The sequence below is a fragment of the Cinclus cinclus genome, chromosome 12 (assembly GCF_963662255.1).
Source record: "Cinclus cinclus chromosome 12, bCinCin1.1, whole genome shotgun sequence".
Classification (NCBI taxonomy): Eukaryota; Metazoa; Chordata; class Aves; order Passeriformes; family Cinclidae; genus Cinclus; species Cinclus cinclus.
Genome location: NC_085057.1, coordinates 17,107,721 through 17,126,151, shown reverse-complemented (window position 1 = coordinate 17,126,151; position 18,431 = coordinate 17,107,721). Strand labels below are relative to the sequence as shown.

Genomic DNA, 18,431 nt, shown 5'->3' with positions numbered 1-18,431 from the left:
GATGCAGCATCTGCAGCCTGGGGGATCCCTACCTGCATCCCACACACACGCACACCCAAGGTGGCAGAAGTGCTCTGTTCACACTTCTTCATCTGCCGAGCAGCCTTCTCCTCAGAGGCATCATCTCCATGCTGTCTGGTCCCCATCTTCAGATCAAGCACGCAGGGAAGCTTGAAGTGATGCACCACGTTCTCCAGCAACAGGAACTCTGAGATATGTGTCAAGGAGAGCTCACCCACCAGAGACACCCACAGACAGGGACTTGGGCCAGCAGGAGACAGGGCTGGGCAACAAACAAATAGGAACCAAAGAACAGACAAGACAAAGAGCTTGGTGAGTTGAAGAAAAGGACAAAACTCAAACAGTGGATCCAGGATTTGACAGCTGGTAGAAGGAAACAGCCTAGAAAGTGAAACAGCCAACAGCAAGAAGGTCACATGCAGCTGTACTGGAAATTCAGAGGGGAAACTGAAAAGCAAAACACTGGGTGTCAGGAAGGACATAGTATGCCAGTAGGAACTGCTGATCTATTAAGAGAGAGCTTAAAGTCTAATCAAATTAGCCATTTGACCATATGGAAAAACAATACAAAGTCCATAGACTGAAAACTCAAGGGTCAAGTAATGGCAAGGTTGGCCTGGCCAGAACAGCAGCACTGCCCAATACACAGGGGGGAGCTGGGGAGGTGACAAAGCCAGGAAACAGAACGGTAACAGGAGATCTCTGTCACCAGCACACAATGGGCAAGCCCCTGCACTGGGGCACAGCACTGAGAATACACACCAGGCACTCTGTACAGCGACTTGTTCCAAAAGGGGGGAGAAAAAACACCCCAAAAATTTGCTCTAAGGGGTCCCACAGGGCACAGATCAACATATAAACACAAAATGGCAACCAGAGCACAGCTGGATTAAATGTGCAAGAGAGAAATTGTTTGGTTTAGAAAGAGGAACTTCATAAAAATAAGGAAGTGTGCTTAAAAAGGAGAGGGCAGCCAAAGAATAACTTCTCTGCAAGTGATGCAAGCTATTTAAAAATAAAAGCTGGAGTCTCCAAGCACACACTTGAGAATTGGAGAAGGAAGCCCAAGCTGTTAAAATGATGAAGAATACAGGTATTAAAAGTTAGTTTGTTTCTATGTGAGGAAAACAGAATCCAGGTGAAACAAAATAACCCTACAAGCTGGCAAGTTCAGCAAAGGCAGGAGGAGTGTTGGTGAAGGCACAGAAAACAAACCCATCTTCAACCATATCAAGAACTCAGTCAGACTGCCTGAAGGCGGAATGAGATCTTTAGGGTTCCTTCCAATCCAAACCATTCCTATGATTCATTAGTGTCACAGTATGGGTAGCAGGAAGGAACAGCAGAAAGGAACACGTAACAACTGTGGTTGAGTGGTTGAGTGGTTGAGGATAGAAACGCCGAGGGAAACAGAGGCCTGGCTGCCTCGGGCACGAACGGGTAAAGGCCAAGGCAGCAGCACCTGACACACCCAGCTGTGCTTCCCAAAGGATACTGTACAGCTTCCGGTCCTTGGACTCGGAGCGCATGCGGCTCAGCTGCTGCTTGTGGCACCGCAGGCTCCAGGGGTTGTAGCTGATCTTCTCGGAGCTCAGGCCACTGTTCCCATCCAACATCTGAAATGGAACATCTGAGTGGATGTGCAAGTCCACCCTGGGACTCTTCATTTCCTGGATGCTGCTGGTGTAAAGACAGAACAAACCTGCCTGTTAGAATCCCTCAGTTCTTCACACACTTGTGACGGTCACATCCTCCCCTGGCACACAGCTATCTCCTGTTCATTCTCCTGCTGCACACAATGCAAATCTTCTTAAAAGCAAATCCTCACCAATACCCTGGGCTGTGGACCCATGCTACAGGATCTGGTCTATCAAGTATCTCTGTTAATAGAGCAAACAGGATCATGTATTCCTCTGGAAGCTCTGGCTGGGGTGACGAGCTAGAGGACCCATATTCAAAACAGCCTGGGAAGAAACCCCTGGGTTAATAACCAGGTGGACTGAAGAGTGTTCGAATCTACTCTGTATGCTTTGGTTCTACATCTGATACACTGCCAACAGTTATCCTGCATCAAAAGCATTTCGTGTGGATGAACTGGTTCTGAACACAGCAAAGCTCCTGACACAGTCTGCAGTGCCAAAATATGCTGGGCTAGCAAGTGCACAACATCCTGGCCACCTTAAGAAATTGCAAAACATCCTCAAACAAAGGAGTAAAGAAGAGATATCTCCCACTATTCATGCTGTCACTGGGCCCTCCAAGTTTTACCTTTCAGTGCTGTCACTGGCCAGGCCAGGCTTCTCTTCCTTGTGCTCGGTGCCGCTGCTTGACCTGTGAAGGCTCCGGCGCGAGTGCTTGCGCCGTGGCTGGTCCCTCTCTGGCAGATCATCCTGCTCCAGAGCCTCGTTCTCCACATAGGGATAGGCCACCAGGTTAATGTAGCCGTCACTGTCTCCCTCAAAACAGACAGATACCACGCCTGCCAGGGAGAAGTAACATGTAAGTTCTCCTGGAGGAGGGAATACACAGCCATTATCAACCAAAATGTTCTGTAGGAGAGAGGAAAATGTAGCTCTCAGAGAAGCAAAGCAAACCCAGAGCAATGAAAGAGGGGGAAGCTCTGCCACCACAGGAAATAAGGACAAAAGTGCAGCTGGTAGGCTGAGGGTGTGATTTATTTCCTTCCTTCAGTCTTGCAGCAAATGTCATCAAACTGGAGACAGTCAAGTACAGTCTGCCAAGATGCTGAGGGGAGCAAAGCATGTGAAATAATATCTGGGCTTTTTTGATAAATACCTATGTCCTGCAAAAACGTTCCTGCTGTTGACAGGGACACCACTGGCCAAGCAGGACTGTGCTTTCTCTGCTAAAGGAGCTTTCCAGCATCAGAGCCATGAAGTACAGAGCCCTAAGGCTGAGGTGACACCAGTCACTCTTGTCACAAGTCAGCCAGTCTCACAAAACAGGGACCTGCAAGGGCCCATGGCTTCCAAGCAATAAAAACAGGGGTCCCTGGAAGCATAACTACCTCTGCCAAGTGCAGGCAAGCAGGACCATGTGTCCTGTCAAGTTTTACCATCTGAAGGCTCCTGGAAAGCCATAGTCCAAAGGAAGTTTTAGATCTTCCACAGCACACATTCAGAATATACCTGGCCAGCCACAGAACAGGACCACTGACACTTCCAGTTAGGGCTGACATCTTCATTTCTGGGACTGTCCCAGCCCTGAAAATGAAGCCATCAGCCCATCTCCTGATGTGCAGTGACAAAATGTTTAATTAGCTTGTCACTAGTATTGACTAGCTGCCAGGAGTTTCAAATGACAGATGCACTGAATCAAATGATTCATCACAAACGTGAGGAAACCTTGCCCTGCCCAGCTGATGCAGGCCATCCTGTTCCTGTCCCTCCTTTTTCCTTATCTGCTCAGGACAATGTTAACAAGGTTCAAGTGGCTCAAATACAACTCCAGAGCAGCTCAGGACTCCAGAATGTTACTACATAAATGCTACTCCAAGTGCTGCCTGGATGTGCTCAAGAGATCTCTGAAGTCTTACAGTAATATCCGAGTGCTCAGACAGAAAATATTATAGCCAGTGTTCCTCTCCCCCAGATCAGTAGGAAAGATTTCTAGGACCATCAGGAAACTGCACAGGATGAAATTTCACACTGGGATGGACATGCACATTCCATGCCACTAGGGTACCAGGAAGTACCTGACCTCAAGAAGACAAGAGCCCACCTGGACTATCAAATTCATCACTTTAAACACACCTCCCCAGGAAAAAAATCCTATCATATGGACTATAGAAACTACACAGGCTTCAGTGGGATTTCTGATGGGACACTAGAGCACTGTGTGACCTCAGAATGGCTGGAGGGTAAAGAGAGGACCCATCTGTTGCAGACTGCACCCCTCACTCAAGACAACCTGTGTGCAGACACCGGGAGGGGAACTGACACTGCTTTGGGACAGCCAGGCTGCAGCCAGAAGCAAAGGCAAGACCCTGAACACATGGTGGCCACAGCTGTCCCTAAAGCACCACCATTCCCAGTGCCATGTGGAGACAAAGCAGCAGAGGGAACTAAGCCCTCCAGAAGGCTACCTGACCACATCACCATCCTGAACACAAACACACAAGGCTGGAAGCCTATCAAGTGTCTCAAAGACACAGCTGAGCTGCCAACCTCCTACAATGACACAGGCACTGGAAAATTCCACTCCTTCAAAGCAGCTGGGGACAAGGTTGCACCTCAGCACTGGGAAAACCATACTTCCTGCTTCAGCAGCTTGCTGCCACGGGTCCATAAAAGAGATGGGATGAGGAAGCAGTAAATTATGGAACTGGAACGTGCAAATGCTCGGTCTATGATCTGGCTTCATTAGCTCAAGGTCAAGACTGTAATTGACAATAACTTGGTAATAAAACTGCTACAGTTATACATCCATAACATTAAACTTTGGACTACAACTGTTACACTGCGCATTCTCTATCTAGAAAGAGGAGCACATTCAACTTAGTGTACCTACAGAAAACCCCAGCCTTCTCCTTTCCAAGCGCTGCTACCAAATTGCCAGCACACAAAAGGGAGTTTTACAAAAGCAAAATGACACCAAAAGATAGCAAGACAGCAGCGGCTGCAGGAAAAGGGAAAGGCAGGTTCTTGAAGGCTGTAACTGCATTCTGGAATACCTCACCTTTGTACTCAGGTGTGAACTCCTTCATTTCTGGGGGCAGGGACTCATAGAAGCGCTGCTCCCTGGTGATGAGGGGTTTGCAGACAGTGTGGTCGTCATAGCGCATCATGCTGCTGTGCCCGCCCACCTGGTGAATGAAAGGCTCCAGCAGGACCCCCCGGTCTCCAGATCGAGTGGCATTCTTGCCATACTTGCCCACTTCCATGGTTTGACAAACACACATTGCGTTGGGCACTTGTTGCACTCTTGGGGCATGGGGAGAGCCACATGGGCTGGGAGGGGTAGCTCAGCAGCAGGCAAGCAGCCACAGAGGGGAAGTCCTGGCAATCTGCTTCCTTGCAGTGATCTGAAAAACCAAAAGAGATTCCTGTTGGTAAAAGACCACTTACACTCACTCCTTGTTCGCTTGAAGAAGTTTATGGTATTCATTTATATCCATATCCTCTTCTGTTTTCTGTTTACATCCTGCTTGTTCCAGCACGCTCCTCACCACCGCTTTAATCCTACAGGTAAACACACACTAATTCAGAGGCAGTCCTATCCAGAGCTCCTCCAATAGGATTGACAGCAGACAAGGAAAGAAGGAGCTATTTTGAGCCTCCTATCTTTAGAAAATATTATTTCCTTCCCTGTTAATTTTATTTGTAAGGCAGTGGAGCAGACTGGGAGGTATAGGCCACACGTGCCTATCAATAATAGTGATTGACACAGGCAGTACAAACATTTCCAGAATCTGAATTCCCTTCCTTGTGCCTCTGCATTTTTAACATCTAAATGACTAAATAATTCTTGTTCACCTGCTACTATCACTGTTTCCTCACTTCTCTTTGGGCACTGAAAGACTCAAGAGTATGACAGTCATTCTGTCACTGCATGTGCACTGGAACTGAATGGATTCTGCTCAGATTCTCTCCTTTATTACTCTTAGCCTTTCAGGACTTCTCTAATGCTTTCACAGCACCTATATGCACAACAAGGCCTTGATCTCTAGAGGTAAGCAAGATATACCAGTAAATCCAAATGAGATTACAAGTGCTTTAGAGAAGCAGATGCTCTTTTAATGTTTGCAGAGTGCTCAGTACAGCCACAAGATGATCGAAAAGTAAAGCTGCCCAAATTCTCTCCAGAAGACTTGCCCTTTCCAGCTTAGATCACAGCTGCTTGTGTAGATGCTGGGAAAATGTCATAGGATTTCCTCTCAAGGATGCGTTATCCCAGTGTTGGTACAAGAACCAAGTGGTGACTGCAGTTTCCGAATGCATCGCGTTTCCAGTTTCTTCACACAGCAACAGCCAAGGGCAGTAATTTAAGAACTGAGGGATCCTGGAGGCCTGAACAAGGGACACGGCTCAAGACTGTTCCTCTTCTGGCCACGGGATGTCTCTGCAGCCACACAACACTGCCAGGCCAGGGCAATTCTGGATGAACACGAGCTCATCGCCCCTGCTCCAATCCTGCCACAATGTAATCCAGATGAAGCTCAAGAGATTCAAAAGAAGGGGTGATACTCCAAAACGTGTTTAACCCAATCTAACCCAAATTCCCCACTGCAGGACAATGCTTCTCTCTCCTTATCTGCTTGTTCCTGCTCGCTTCCTTGCACTGTGTTTTTGGATAGTATGAGTGCACGTACATTTGAGTTGAATCATCTCACTGATCCCATGGAAAACATTTCCTTTTGTGGTTACATGACCACACTGCCACATTCAGTGCAAGGGGAATAACGAGAATATTTAGCTGGCTTTTAAGGCAGAGGCCAGGAAATAGGAAGGAAAAAACCCCACAACACAGATGGTCCCTCTCTGTAGCAACTCACATCGAAGTCTGTCTCCCAAACTCACTCAGAGCTTAAGCTAGATCACAAACAAAACCATGCTGGGGATTTCTCTCATCCCTCTTATTTGCTTTATCAACAAGAAGAAATCTCAGCAGCAGACACTCATAGATGTTTTAGCTGGGTTTAACACAGTTAACATCCAAGAATAACCAAGGTACCACCATCTGCAAGAGGTCAGCACTTCACAGACTCCAGATAAATGTTTCACAGACTGAAGTCTCCCCTTCTTGATGCAGCTCTGTCTTGAATTTGGTTTTTCGTTTTGCCAGTGACTAAAGCAGAGCTTTCAGCTATTCCAAACAATAGAGAGGACAAACTAAACCTTCACACCTTCCTGTAGTTTAAACTTCAAAGGACAAGAGAAATACAAGTTTTATCTGTATGACAGTTATTGTCACACTCAGGAGACATGCACATGATGCTCAGGACTGCAGTCATCCAAGGGCTGCTGGGAAATGGCTGTGTACCCCAGCAGCCCCAGGAAACCCCAACATGACAAGTTCTAGGTGTGCAGGCTCCCTGGGAAGAAGTGACAGACATAAAACCAAAACATTCTGAGGCTGTGACACAAAAAAAAGAGCTGGGCATCAGGTGGGGACAGAGTCCAAAGCCAGATACAGCTACTCCATACATGCACTCACACTCTGGAGAAAGTACAGGCAGCATTTTCCCATGTTCAGGTGAAGGTGAGAAAAAATACTTTGTGGTAAGCAGCATTTCAGAGGCAACATTTGCAAAGAAGACTTCCACAGGGCCAGATAAAGAGATACTTTATAGCTCAGATACAGCTTAGTGTTTTTCATCAAACTAACTCAAAGTAAAGGGTCATTACTAAAGACAGACACTATCCACAAAGACAGAAGAATCCCAGCAGTCTCAAACAAATATAAAGCAGAAAACTATTTGAAGTCCTAAATATTACTCATCCTTCATCTGTTAAACAAAGGCATGAGTTCAACTATTTTAGCTGGCTTATAAAATTCAAAGTCTTTCCAATTAAACAGCAAAACACAATGCACAGTCCAAGAAACAGCTTGAGGGAGACCAGTTCATTTAAGCAAATCCTTTGGTATCCTCCTCCACCACCGCAGCTCAAGCAGCAGTGAAACACCTGGGCCAGTTTAGCATCCCCTTCTAACAGAATGATCTCTTAACAAGACAAAGTGCCCACTGAGCTGGACTCAGGAGAGGTAGGGGGTGAGGTTCAGGAATAGAGTTATCAGCAGTATCTCCTCTGAGGGTGTAGCTTAAAGAGGAGAGAAATATTAGCCTTGGAGGTCACCACACAATGAGAGGTGAGGGCAGGGAACTGCACTGCCATGGGTGTGAGAATTACTGCTGAGCACACAGTGCTGATGTCCCTATTCTCCATAAGCCATCTTGTACGGGAACACTGGCAACGCTTCACAACTCACTGCTAAAGCTACTTCCCTAAATAAAAAGGGGAACAAATGCTTTAAATTGTGACGTATCACACAGCAAAAATGCTGACTGCCCTCAGCAGCTTGCACATCCATGCTTCCAGCACTGATTCTCCTCCAACTCCAGCCCCCGGGGCCCTGCCATGCCCAAGGCTAAGGCAGATGGCCACTGACAGCTCTGGAGAGTAGCCACAGGCAAGGGATAAATACAGACCTCAACGTCATGATGACACAAGCTGGACTTTCCCTGAACAACCCCAGAGCACTCGGGGGCAAAGCACAAGAATAGAAAATAAGAGTACAGCAAACAAGAGGACGACAGCATTTGGTCAATTGGTTCCTGGTGAGCTGGTCTCATTAGCGAGGGAAAGCAGAAGCATCTGTGCTGAAAAGCAGGGTTGTTTCTAGTCATGCTGGATTGGATGAGGTATAAGAAGAAAACCCAAAATAAAGGAAAAAAAAAAAGTGCTTCCTTCCCACTGTGCCATGAGATCAACTTCCCAGCACAAAGGTTGACCCCCACAGGTTTGAGACATGTCTGTCTCGTCAGCAGTAAAAGGAGATGAGCTCTGGGACCCGGGCAGAGAACACAACTCCGGGAACCTGCAGCAACACTTAGGATGTAACCAGAAACATTTGGCCTTTGTGGTATCCAGGAAGGCACAAACTTTCCTAGCTTGCTTAAGCACATAGCTTTGAAATCCTGAGCCTTCTCATGCATCTTGTCTAACACTTGAACTGCTACCAAATACTCCTTTCTGGACAGGCTGCTCTCACCACGACGAGTGTGGCTCATCAGATTGAGGCCACAAAGTAGAATACAATCCATATACATCCATCCAAAGTGGAGCAGAAGTCTTAGGAAAAGCTGCTCAAGAATGCAGCTGAGGAAGAGAATGGCAACAGTGAGACTTGGGGAGGAACTGCAGTGAACAAAGGCTTGGAGAGGACAATAGCCACTACCAGGCATGCTCCACCCTATGCCATGAGCTGAGCTTCCTTCACCAATCCTGTTTCTTCCTCATCAACAGGGCACATATGCACCAACTGCTGAAGTGTTGACAAGGAAAGAGCCTGACCTATGTAACATAGAGCTTGTATGAACCTAGAGAAAGGGAAATAAAATTAAGCTTATAGTACAAGTCCTTAGACGATGTTTCTGACTTCTAAAGATCTGAAGGAAGACTGCTGGCTTTAGCTGGGAGAATTAATTTTCTTCCTGAGAACTTGTATGGGGCTGTGGTTTGGATTTGTGCTGAAAACAACATTGATAATAAAGATGTTTTTGTTACTGGTGAGTATTGGTATGCAGAGCTAACTGAATCAAGGCTTTTTCTGCTTCTGACACTGCTCCACCAGTGAGGAGACTAAGGGTGCACAAGAAGCTGGGAAGCAACACCTCAAGTAGCCCCAGGGATATCCCAGACCCTATGGTGTCAAGCTTAGCATACAGAGCTGAGGAACAAAAAACAAAAGGGGGGGATGTTTGGAGTGATGCTGTTTGTCATTCCAAGTCACTGTTACTGTGATGCTTTCCTGGGGATGGCTGAACAGTTGTCTGCCCATGGGAGGTGGGGTATGAGTTCCTTGTTTTACTTTGCTTGTGTATGCAGTTTTTTCTTCACCTGTTAAACTGTTTTTATCCCAACCCACAAGTTTTGTCACTTTTACCTTTCCAATTCTCTCCCTCAGCCCACCAGGAGGGGAGTGAGTGAGTGGCTGTGTGGGGCTGAGCTGCTAGCTGAGGTTAAACCACAACAGACTGTATGTGCCATACTTCTACCACACTGATCACAAAGCTTCAGCACTTCTGCCAGCAGCCTGCAAGACCAAGAATTTTCTCCTCTTTTCTCAATAAAGGAGCGGAAGCCAAGCCTTTTCAGCTCTTTCTGAAGAAAGAGAAGCTGAGCCATGTACTTTTAACTCTGGCTGGAATGCTGAAACCACTCACTAAAAACAGTGCTTAGATCTGGGGTTAAACAAGGCTTTTTCTTGGAGGCCAGATTAGTAAGAATTGGAAAGGTCCTTCTGCTGTGACTGACACAAAGCATGGCATGCTTTCTGGAAGGGATGAGGTACTGGGAGTCCTTTTTAGGGATTCAGACCCAGGACACAGACAATACCCATTTTCTCACATTGGCACACTGCAGTGGTAGCCTCTCTCTGTTCTTCTCTCTTTTTTTTTTAAGTCAACTCCTAGCACACAGCCATGAACGGGAAGGGTTTGTCCCATTCAGCAACATATGGAGTAGATACTCTGCAGCATTTTGTGAACACCTGTCATGCAGCTGTCTGTTCATGGGGTAACTCAAGCTGGAGCTCAAATGTGTCTTCCAGCTTGTATTCCTGTCTGGCTTGATGCTGGATAAGCTGGCACTACTGTGATAACATCATGCTGGGCAGCAGTGGAGGACTGCATGTAACAGGGATGATATGATTTAATTCCCCTGCTGCTCTTTTCTTCAGGCTTCCCCTTCCTCGCTGGAGAAATGCAGCACTTTGGCAGAAGGGCACAGGCTGCCTGGGGACCTGCAGTCCTTGTCACTGCTATCCAGGTCCCTGTAAAGGCTGCAAGAAGGGCCAGCCCTGGTCTGGTCTTCACCACTCTTTCCTCTCCAGTAGGAGGGGAGGATGAGCAAGAGGGAGCTGAGCTGCTGAATCCTGCTGCTGCATCTTGCCACAAATACACCCTGCCTTGGTAGAAAAGGGCACCTTCCTTCTCTGTTCCAAAGCACTGGCTGCAGTCCAAGCCTGACAGTTTCCACAGCAGCAAGATCTGACAGAATATGTACAACAAAAGGGTTGCTTTATCAGTACCAGCCCAGAAGACTTTTTTCCAAGCCTGTGCCCAAGACAGCAAGGTCACCCAATATCAGCTTTGCATTTTATGGGAGAGATGAGATTATGACACATGCTTTCTAGAGAGGGGCTTAGGGAAGATCAATGCTTGTGAGGCCTCATTGCTCAGCTTTCTGTGAGCTAATTTCTGGCTTCACATAATTTACAAAGAGGAAGTCTCCACAGGTTATTTTTAAATTATTCTAATGCAAAAGCTGCTGTTCAGCACAGCTTCCCAATCCAATGGTCAGAGACAGTTAGAAAGGAACATACCTTCAACAGTCAAAAGTCACAATCAATAAACCTAACCCACCAAGAAAAGACATTTTTAAAATTTTACACTAGTGTGGGAGCTCAGAAACTGATTAACAGGCAGAAAATTGTCCTTGTATTCATAGCATGATGGGGAGAAAGGAAAAATATTCATGCCATTCCCATTGAAAAAGCCTGGTTCAAAGACTAACACAGAAAGAATTTGTAACTCAACTTGTGGACTGAATAAACAGATGGAACAATTTTACCTCCTGTCTCAAAAAATCTTATGTTTAAAATTTTCATCTAAAATAAAGTATACCTACTCTTTACTCACAGACCTTGGCCTCTTCCCTGACAGTGAGGTTTAAATAAGGCAGCCACAACCCTAAGAAATTCCTGCATAGTCATCCAGGTAATGAAGATCCAAATATCACCCCAGCAGGAAGATGATGGAATGACTACACTGAGCTCAGCATGAGGAGGAGTCCATTCAGAAACTGCACTTTCATGTCAGCTGTGGGTACCAAATTCTACAATCTCAACAGCATCAGAAGGCAGGATAGATGAGCAGGTAAATGCACTAGACTTGCTGACAGCAAGAGAATGAGTCAGAGCTGGTGATGGCTGTGCTGAACCAGAGCACAAAATTCACTGCAGAGTGAGCACTGCTGGCAGGAAGAAGGATGTGTGATTTTGTGGGAGCGTGGGCAGAGCTCAGCCAGATGGATGGCATAGGGAAGAGCTGCTCAGCACTGGGTAGCTGCCCCACCAAACTGAGGAGAATCCACTGCAGTCAGGCAAGCAGGTCTCAGGTTTGTGTTCCCACAGGGATGAAGAGAACAATTGGCACCTCCTAAGTTCTCACCTCATCTTCTCCTGGAAGACCCTGAAGGCATCAGCCAAAGCCAAGGAAAACAATTTGGCCTAATCTCCTACAGAGTAACTGCTGGCCTCCAAGCTGAAAGGTGCTGTGTCATCCACATGTGCAAACACCTCCGGAGCCTGAGCTCCCACTCACACCTCCATACTGACTGGACAAGGAGAAATGGTTGTGCATCTCAGCCTTGTGTCCCTCAGACTCCTAGCTAGTACAGACACCTGGATGGGACAAGATGGGACAAGATCCTTCCAGTTTCTGTAGAGAAGAAACAAAGAAACTTTCAGCAAAAGCATCAAAATCCCAGGAAAAGGAAGTGCTTGTGCAGCAGTAAGAGCAGATTTTTCAGGCTTCAGAGGGTGGTTGACAGGAACTGAAAGGAACAGTCAAAGTGCTGCACCTTACATTTGTCACACAGAGAAAGCAAAGCACAAGTGCCAAAGTGAGGATTCTGCAACAGGAAAAACAGTCAACTCCCCCCAACTCGAGAGCAAGGGAACACACAGTTTCAGACCTTACGTGGGCAATCAAAAAAAGAGAAAGAAGGTGTGTTTGCTGGCTCTTTGCCCTCCACAATCTTAAGAAAAATAAGGGAAGATAAGGGAAAACACAAAATAGCAAAAACCCCAAACTATACAATCTATTTGAAGATAAAATTAAATTAAAAATGTAATTTTTTTTCTGCTTTCAGAATGTGTAAAACCAGTGAATTAAGGAAGAACACTCACATGAACACCTAGGCCTCCAGCTCTCTGATAGGGAAATGACAGTGAAAACACATAATCCAAAAGTTTGGTCTGCACAAGAAAAAAGCATACATTGATACTTTATTCACCCACCATGTTCCCTTTAGGCTGGCAAAACAGGCCAGTTTTTGGATTGAAAAAAAGCTTGCTTGTCTTGGTTGCTCTATAAAGTGATCCTCCACAATGGAACCAATGCCATCCAAATGCCTGGCTTTAAAAAAACACGCAATGTTATACTGAGATTCCTTCTAGCACTGATTGAGTCAGATCAGTGTCTAACTCCTCCTTCAGTTATTTCTTCAAACCATGGTTGCACAGGCAATCCTTTGACATCTGGAACAGCATTAACAGCACCCTCCCACTCAACTCTGCTGCACTGGTACAACTGTTTGCAGCCTCACCATGAATCAAACTAGGAAAGTGATCACAGTTAAAAATAAACCAGCACTTTGTTTTGTTTTATTTAAGGATTACTTTTCAACTCAGGTCAGATCCCCAATCTATTGTACAGCTGTACAAACAGTTGTATCAGCACAAGGAGCCTGAATTGCTGATGGTTATCCTTGTGCCTGAAGCCAACGTTTGCATTCCCAGCTCACCTCGCTTCACGGCTGCTGTAGAACAGGAGCACTGACCAAACTGAATATGTAGGGGGACTTAACTGCCACAGCTGGCAACTGTGGAGGGTCTCTTCAATGAGACAAAATGAGGTCACACTGATGTCTATCCTACATGGCTACTGAGCTCCCTCGAGCTGTTGCTTGTCCAAAATTATATGTCATTTTTGCAGGCTGCATGCTGAAATAAGCATAAAAACATGACTAACCAAGTCACTAATGCAAATTAACAGCTTTGGGCCAAGTTCTGAAACAAAACTCTCCCAGAAATTGCATAACCACTGACTATCTTGGTGATGTTCCACTCAAGAAACACAAGCCTACGTGATGTGCGGATTCCCACTAATTTGAAGACTGTGACATTCAAGGAGTGAAAAGGGGAGCCTATCTGCAGTTCTGGCAACTCTTCAAATTGCAGCTGAATTTTTATTTGAACATGGAAATACAAACAGAAATACTGACAAACAGAATAAGCACTAAGCAATGATGCCATGCCAGAACACTTTAGAAACAACTATGAGAGAAGCAGATTGAAGGTTTTCCCAAATTACCAGCTCAAATACTGTTCAAAACACAACCAACTGAAAATACCTTTTTTATTCATGACTGCCTGGGGAACCTACTGGGAAATACTCAGTTCTCTGCTTTCAGCTGTGACAGGTACCTACACCAGACACACACCATTGTTAAAGGCCTTCTCATTGAAAACAAGGCATAAAAGCCTGAATAACCATAAAGATCTAACTTCTAGTACAGGGCAGGAGGCACGCTAATGAAACAGCTTCAGGAAAGCAGCTTTCTACAGTTTCTGTTGTGTCTGCTCTAGAAGGCAAAAAAAAAATAAGTCTCTAAGCTGCTCAGCAACCTTTTTTTGTAGATGTCATCACATCAATCCATGAAGGCACAAAACTGAAAAAATTGCTAATTGGCAAACCTTCCCCTTTGTTCCTTAGCATGCATCTCAGGCTACAGTTCCATGACACCTTAAGTAAGTCTAAGTCAGCATTCTTCAAACCCATCCTCTCTCCTGAGTCAGCACTGGCACTCACTGATCCTGCTCAGAAACCAGCCTGGCAAACAAGTTAACCCAGAAAAAAAAAAAAAAGAAAAGTTGTTTTTGCCAGTGTGGCTTCCTGAACTGGTTTACTGCCAGTGCCCAACAAAAGTAAAAGGGGACAATCACTGCACAGGGCAAGGGCAGGCACAAGAGGAGCAGAGCCAACTCCATTCAGTTCTAGCTGCCCTGCAAACACATGCTCAGAGAACAGTCTCACCCCCTGACTTGAAAGAGATGCGAGTTGTCACTTGCAGCAGAAACATAATTTGACTTTTTCACCTCTCCTGACATCTTTACACCAGCATCAGCCCCCCTGCAGACAGCTACATTAAGTACCCAACCTGGTAGGAAAACAAGGCAGCAATATATGAAATGAAACAAAAAGCCTTCAGTTTTCAGTTGGAACAGATCCCTAATACATCTGGCAAACAACCCCCCAGCATTAAAAGATGGGAGAAAGAGGGAACCAAGGCATGGCAAAACTCCAGCTCCAAGCAACTGTGAAGCTGCTTTTTTACTCAACACAGACAAAATATCACAACATAACTACCAAACAGTTATACAAAACCACTTCAGTTCAAAGGATTTAAACACTACATTTAAAAATCTGCAATCTTGATTCTTCATGTTTTCATCTTCCAAAACACACCATTAATATTTAAAAATGCCCTATTTCCTCAAAAATAAATCTTTAATTTATTTGATACCAGCATTCTTTTTAGAGAAAAGAAAGAACTGCTGAAATATATAGAAGAGAGTGAGGAACAGCCTGTTGTGATTAAATAGGGCATGACAAACAACAGCAGCAGCACGCACAAGCAGTACTGGGGAGCAAGGCCAGGGGGAACAGTGACAACAACATTATACAAACAACACCAATTCATGAACAACAAAGAATTCTTAGAAACTGCTGCCTGGGTTACATCCAAGGTTCTCTTTACCTTGGTTAAACTATTAAGAAAGTCACTTCAGAAAGCTGACCACTTCTGCACAACGAGGCTTTTTAGGAAGGAAGAGTTGATCCATCTAAAGGGCTCTGTGTAGGAAACCACTGCAGCAGTTCCTGTGAAGCAATGGAGTTGCAACAACACTGAAGGTGACACGAAGCTGGAATGAGTCATTCCCCTGTCTCACCATGGAAGGGCTCTTGTGCCAACACATGTCCAAAAAGCTGCATCTGTGTATGCACCCTTCAACTGCTGGAGAGCAGACATGTCACCCTTGGCTGTGCACAGTAATTCCTCAATGGCAGGGACATCTCCCTCAGGAGAATTTCACTAAGATATGTTTCATGACTTTAGCCTCACCCCCATCTCCTCATGATCAACATCTGCTGTAGCAAACTCCCATCACTGCTTGTAATACCTAACTCTGGACACTGCATTCATCAAACTGGGGATTCCTGGAAGACCCAGCTTTGCTTCAGAGATGCTGAAAATTCCATTCTTACTTGCCGTCTTGCTGCTATGTGGAAGATAGCACACTTAAAAAACAGTCTGGGCCTCTGCCATGCAGAATTGATTCCTCCAAAATTCTGAGATTAAGTTATGGCTGCTGCTTGAACAAGCAGCACGTTTCCACTGAACTTGGACCATCTTGCAAAAAAAGTAGATCTTTCAAAGAAAACAATAAGTTCATGAGTAAATGCTATATCTCTGTCCCAACAAATCACTAAAATATCATAAATCACAAGCAAGAAGTTAATAAATTTCTGTCTGTTGACAGTCACTAACATTGAAAGCACTGTACTTTGAACATCAAATACACATGTTACAGGGTTTTTAAATATTAAGGAAATTTAGTAAAGCTGCCATTTAGGATTGCATTTAGACAGCTGAATTTCTCACAACTCTCCAACACAAGCAAAATACAGGTGCAACAAAATAAGGCAAAGGTAAAACTGTGGTGAAGCTGCAGAACACTAAACAGAAGCATGTGGTCATCCCCTTTATATCAAAGTGTCTCTGGGGAACAGACCAGTATGTCTATAGAGTGAGACTTCATAACCCTGTCACAGAAGATTATCAACCTATATACACACAGCTGTCTTCTGGCAGGTAGTCAAATCTGAGGCAGTGGGAGTTTTACAGGGGTCAAGACTTTTGTAGGATTCATCTAGATCTATTTTCTGCTGCTGTGAGATGAAATATGAAAATGGAAGAGGAATTGATCACAGAGGCAATAGAGCTTTGCACAGAGATTGTTTCTCACCCCGCAAAAGGTGACCTTCCAAAGCCTCTGGTTCTCCTCTCCTTTAAGAGGATTATGAATCCTACCCTTGGGAGACCTCTGCTCAGCTACCAGCCCACTGTTATTACACATTAATCCTATGTCTTGTGTCCTCATTTCCATCAGCAGAGTGATATTAGAAAAATTTATAAGATCACTGTTCAAAGACCAGACTTTTAATGGAATCTCTAATGCAAGTAGGGAAAGCCACAGCCACTGATGTTTGGAGGGGACTCTTCTTTGTGCTGTCACACACCCAGCTGCAGATCTGCTTAGTGCTTCCCTGCTCAAATCCCAGTTCAGCTTATCTGCATACGCAGGCTGCTGACTACCCTGGAAGCAGACATTTCATCAAGGAAAGACTGAAAAGCAGAGATCATCATACGCTAAAAAATTGGGGCAAACCTAGTGAATGTGGTTCACAGCTCTTCAGCTCATGTACCCCAGCAGAGCCTCAGCAGGCATGAAGCCCAGGTGGGCTGTCAGGAAGTGAGAGCAGCAATGCCCTACAAGAACATGCTGGCACCCCAGAGGGAAAGACAAGGAGCGAAATGCAGCACATTCAGTTACATAAATCCTTCTTTTTCACAGACATCAGACACCAAGAATCTGAGGACAACTTTCCCCCTGTTCTTTTGGGTTTTTTTCACCTTCCAACAAGACACTATTTGGACTTCTGAATGGAGTCTACAAAGCAAATCCTGAGTCTTCCCTAGACAACATAACCAGTGATCATTCCCCTTGCCACTTAATACACAGATGTAAAGCAATCCATCCTGCCACAGAGGTGAACATACACATTTTTTTCTTCACAAGGTAATCAAAGTTACAATGCATTATGAATTCCACAATTAGAAAAAAATGTGGGACTACACATGAAGGGAAACCTCAACAGGAAGGAACACACTGCCAGCATCTCTGTGAATGGAGATTTAGGATGAGATTAGAAACATATACAAGCTAATCCTAATGGACACAGTTCCCATTTGGGACAAATGGCAAAGTGTTCTCAGAAGGAAGAAAAAAAAGTAGTGGCTAACACAACAGAAGATCTCAGATGCATCTGTAAGAACACTCCATGGTTTTGGCCATTTCAGACTACACAGCACAATAGCAAAGTGCAGCCCAGAGTTAAAGAGTTTTAACCAGTAACTGTACAGAGAAGCTACTGGGTTAACCACAGACACACAAAAGCCATAAAGAGCTGAACTCATGAAGAATTACTACAAAGCCATAAACGCAGATGAGCTAAAATTACATTCCTTAGGCAGTTCTGATAAAATAAGAATGATCTCTAGCTTTCTAAGAGACCACTAACTGAAAGACAAATGTAAGCAGCTTGTGGTGAACTTGGATTCTTAATACTGTTCTCAGCTTTTAAATTATGATGCTTCTAAAAGAGAAAAAACAGCTCTGATTAGAAAGTCAGTAGCTGCAAATAATTGATCCCCACAGAAAAAATATACAACTGGGACAAAAAAATGAACTCCTAATTGCTATTTTTGATTCAGCAGTGGCAAAAAACCTCAAGACCAGTGTTATGTAAGACCATTAACCTCTTTGCTCAGAACTGGCACCTTAATTTAGCACACTACCACACTAGAAAGCTTAAACTGAATTCTTAATGCCAATGCATACCACTGACTGCAGCAAGGCAGTAATAGCAGTATTAGAAAGGGGGGAAAAAAAAATAAACCCAAAGCAAACACCCTACACTGAATTTTGCAATTATAGTTCCTTGGGCGTAAGTACATATACCTCAGCCTGACCAGATCTAATGAAACAGTATTCTTTTCAGACTGGCAATTGTGAAAAGATTACCAGATGCTCCACAG

General features: G+C 44.9%; 1 protein-coding gene across 5 annotated transcripts in view; it reads right to left on the bottom strand.

Annotated features, from left to right (window-relative positions):
* Nucleotides 1–18,431, bottom strand: part of IP6K1 (inositol hexakisphosphate kinase 1) — a 36,413-nt gene that overhangs the window by 3,314 nt on the left and 14,668 nt on the right. For 4 of the 5 annotated variants that reach the window (XM_062500405.1, XM_062500404.1, XM_062500408.1 and 1 more), the window contains 4 exons: nt 4,720–5,065; nt 2,290–2,500; nt 1,517–1,701; nt 33–208 (listed from right to left, as the gene is read on the bottom strand). In XM_062500405.1, coding sequence (XP_062356389.1) covers nt 33–208; nt 1,517–1,701; nt 2,290–2,500; nt 4,720–4,942 — 795 coding nt within the window. In that variant the 5' untranslated portion in view covers nt 4,943–5,065. The remainder of the gene's footprint in view (nt 1–32; nt 209–1,516; nt 1,702–2,289; nt 2,501–4,719; nt 5,066–18,431) is intronic. The other variant, XM_062500409.1, reaches the window with a different exon arrangement.